This window comes from Grus americana, unplaced genomic scaffold (assembly GCF_028858705.1).
Source record: "Grus americana isolate bGruAme1 unplaced genomic scaffold, bGruAme1.mat scaffold_635, whole genome shotgun sequence".
Lineage (NCBI taxonomy): Eukaryota > Metazoa > Chordata > Aves > Gruiformes > Gruidae > Grus > Grus americana.
This window is the reverse complement of record NW_026561862.1, coordinates 41,761-45,179: the sequence shown is the minus strand read 5'-3', so window position 1 is coordinate 45,179 and position 3,419 is coordinate 41,761. Positions and strand designations below refer to the sequence as shown.

General features: G+C 55.6%; 1 protein-coding gene across 1 annotated transcript; it reads left to right on the top strand.

Annotated features, from left to right (window-relative positions):
* Nucleotides 1-678: 678 nt before the first annotated feature.
* LOC129200900 (outer dense fiber protein 3-like) lies at nt 679-3,113 on the top strand. The gene is made up of 6 exons (XM_054812156.1): nt 679-910; nt 1,280-1,480; nt 1,702-1,803; nt 2,149-2,270; nt 2,716-2,856; nt 3,021-3,113. Exons 1-6 carry the CDS (start codon nt 679-681, stop codon nt 3,111-3,113), a joined length of 891 nt encoding a protein of 296 aa, XP_054668131.1.
* The last annotated feature ends 306 nt before the right edge of the window (nt 3,114-3,419 follow it).

Genomic DNA, 3,419 nt, shown 5'->3' with positions numbered 1-3,419 from the left:
TTGGTGCTGCGTGATGGCTTCTGTCATGCCTCAAACATGGTAACTAGCTTTTCTTGCATAACCTAGAAAGTACACACGAGTCTGCACAATTTCTTCTGCACATTGGGAAAGGCCTCTCTTGCCTCTGTTTCCAAGGACAAACTCCCTAAAGCGGCACCACAGAGGTATTGCCACACCTTGCTAAGCGAGAGCTCCCGGCAGCAAATTCTGCTTACTAACACCAGGCCCACGTTGCCCTTGCCAGGAAAAAAAAATGTAGATTAAGACACATGCGGAAAATAAGAGGCGAAATAGAAATTCCAGGTGTTCAAATGTACATTCTTATTATTATGTGAGCCCAACAGTAGAAGAACGTAAGGCTGCTAGATTAAACGCGTGAACGCCATCAGTTTTTCCCTCGTTGCGTGTTTCTGCCGTGCACACGTCATGAAGGTCTGGCCCTGCAAGCTGGACTTCCCCAGCTCTCAATCAGTCCTAGGACACAAATGTCACATCTGACACACGCCAGGAGCCTGTATGAGGTCACAGTGCACTTCCGTGACGAGCCAAGGCATGTCCCCAAGGCCACCTGGCAGCAGGCACCAGAACCTCTCCTGACCGAGAGGTTGCCTGCTCACCCTCGCCGCGCTCCGCGACCGAGAGCTGCAGCAGTCAAGTAGTTCATCCACTCCAAGTCCGATGGCCAAGGCCGAGAAAGGTGAAGCACTGCTGCTCCTCCCAGGGAGGTTTCGCACCGGGCCTCTGTCAGGGAAGCCCTTCGGTAACTCTTCTGCTCTTGCCGTAGGCTTTGTAGCCACCTCCAACACGGACGGAGCCTACGTGGGCACCTGGAGACCTCATCGCCCACGAGGTCCCATCCTGGCGCAGTTCACCAGCCCGGGACCCAAATACTCAATCCCTGGGACAACAGGTAAAACCACCATCGCAAGGGGGGTGCACCACACCCACTACCTCCAGGGGACAAGCAGCCACAGCTCCATTCCCCTTTGCTCCAGGCCTCCATGCTTTCATGCCAAGTTAGCTGAGCAACTGTTTCGGGGTGCAATACTTCATAACAATAGCATTTTGGCGGTATTCTGATGAATTGCACAATGCCTACGTCGTTCTTGCTGGAAGTCATTGTACCATCGTGTTGGCCTGCTGGCATCACGCTTGGAGGAAAAAGTCGCACAGGAAGGGAATTTCTTCAGGCCAGCAACTCCAGCCACTCCACTTCTTAGAAACTAGCTTTAAATATGCCGTTGCAGGCAGGTGTCCTTTCACAAGCTTTTCTTCCTAGGATACCTGGCTCACAATCCCACCAAAACCAAAGCCCCTGCATACACATTGCGAGGGGCCAAACCACCCATGACAGACAGCTCGTCTCCGGGTCCTCGGTACTATGTCCAGCCCTCCATCACCAGGCATGGGAAGCACACGGCTCCAGCACAGCACATTTGCGGACTTCCCAAGGTGAAGACAGAGATCACCCCTGGACCAAGTGAGTACCATTTCTCTAGCACTTCCTTCAGGCAAGACAAGCACGCCTTCCTTTTGCCCTGTGCTACCGGCGTACAAAACGTCAGCTTGCACCCTGAAGAGGCTTCAGAGGTGTCCAGACGGAAAGCGAACAAGGCTGAGCGCCTCCTCCTGACCTTTCCCCTTTGGCTTGAGGAAAAGAGCCCAGCTTCACTGCTTTTCTCTGCTTCTCCTCTGCCCTAGGCGACTACTCCACCGACAAGGCCGACAAACACCTCTACCAGTGCGCGCCGGTGCAGTCCATGGCCTTCCGGCACAAGGCTCTCAAAACCAACCAATCTCCAGGTGAGGGAACTCGGGCAAATACGCAAACACTTGCAGCCTGCGTGCCCTCCAGGGAAAATGTGCCGAGCGGCTTTTTCAACAGGCCTAGGGAAAAGCCTGCACAGCAGGACAAGCTTGCTTGGTGTCCCAGAGCACCAGCTTCTCCCACCCCACAGAAGGACTGGCAACTCAGGCTTGGAGCTGCCAACACACGCTGCATGCGACAGAAGACGGAGGCATTGGGAGGAGGGGCGAGGCATCCTTCCTGCTCCTTGTAGCAGGCTTGGCAGGCTGCTTCTCTCCCGCTCTGGTACCGCTCCTCTCCCTGCAGGACTCACACGCGCTCTCTTCCCATTGCCCTTCCAGGTCCTGGCACCTACACCCTGCCTCGGCTGGTGGGACCCAACACAGCCTACACCCACGCCAGCCCGTGCTACTCCATGAAAGGGAGGAGTAAGCACAATGGCTTTGCTGAAGACCTCTCCAAGGTGAGCTATGTGTCTCTGCTCTCTCACGTCAGCAGCTGAAGCTCAGCTTCTCTCCTCGGGGCAGAAGGACTCCAGCGCCTGCTGCAGCCTCTCGTAACGCACGCTTCTATGCGCCAGCGGCAAAACCCGAGAAGCCACGGGGTCCCCTGGCTCTCCTGCTGTTAACAGTGGGAGAGGGGATGCTCTGTTGACACCTGCGGTGCCTCGTTTTCCAGCACTAACAGTTCTGGTGGGGCAAAGCTCATCGGCACTGATGGGAACCTCCCTCCTCCTCGGGGAAATCTGCCTCTCTGCAGGGAAACAGGAGGTGCCCTTGTTCCCATCGCTCCGCGCCCCTCACACCACTTCTCTGGCCAGCCAGCTCAACTCGCGCAGCCCCTGTGGGCACTTGGCAAGAATCGGCACCTGCCTTTTGTACCCAGCAACCTCCCCGCCTCTCTTACAGACGCCAGGTCCTGCTGCATTCCCCAAAGTGGAACTGGACATCTACAAAAAGAAGGCTCCCATGTACACAATGGGAACCAAAAGTGGACTTGGAGGCGAGAAAACAGTGAAGCCAGGGCCAGCAGACTACTGCCTGGGAAAGGTAAGGCAGCCTGCCCTCTCCTCCTCTGCTTGTCAACAACCAGCCCTTAAGCATCTCCCCCTGCTGACAGGGCTTCTGAGAACTCAAGACCGCCTTGAAGACGAGTCTTTTTGAAAACAAGGCACCACGGTCACCTGTTTTTCTTCTCACTTTTCTCCTTCCAGGTGACGCTGACCAGGCCCCAGGCACCTGCTCCCACTTTTGGACTCCGTCATTCCCTCTACACCACTCCTCTAATATCTTTGATAGAACTCTAATAAAACAACGTACCCCCAAAGATCTGGCCTGTTTGCCTTCATCTGTGGGAAGAGGGGCTGTGCATGAGTGAGGACAATCACCTCTCTCCATTTCACGTCTACGCCTCAACCAAGACATGGCAAGACGAGGACGAGGGCAGAGCACCGAGATCAGCAGCGTAAGCAAGGCAGAGAGTTCTGACAGCACTCTTTCACCTGAATGGAGCTAAACACTGCCCCGTGAAAGCAGTCCAGCCCTTCCCCACATGCTCTCCCCCCATAGCCAAGCGTCCCACAGGCACGGGGGGGGACCCCCAAGGACTGAGC

Bases quoted from the DNA above. Each gene is read 5' to 3' on its own strand.
- LOC129200900 (XM_054812156.1), top strand. From the start codon at position 679: ATGGCCAAGGCCGAGAAAGGTGAAGCACTGCTGCTCCTCCCAGGGAGG. The intron at 911-1,279 runs GTAAAACCACCA...TTTTCTTCCTAG, and splicing joins CTCAATCCCTGGGACAACAG to GATACCTGGCTCACAATCCC. The intron at 1,804-2,148 runs GTGAGGGAACTC...TTGCCCTTCCAG, and splicing joins CAAAACCAACCAATCTCCAG to GTCCTGGCACCTACACCCTG.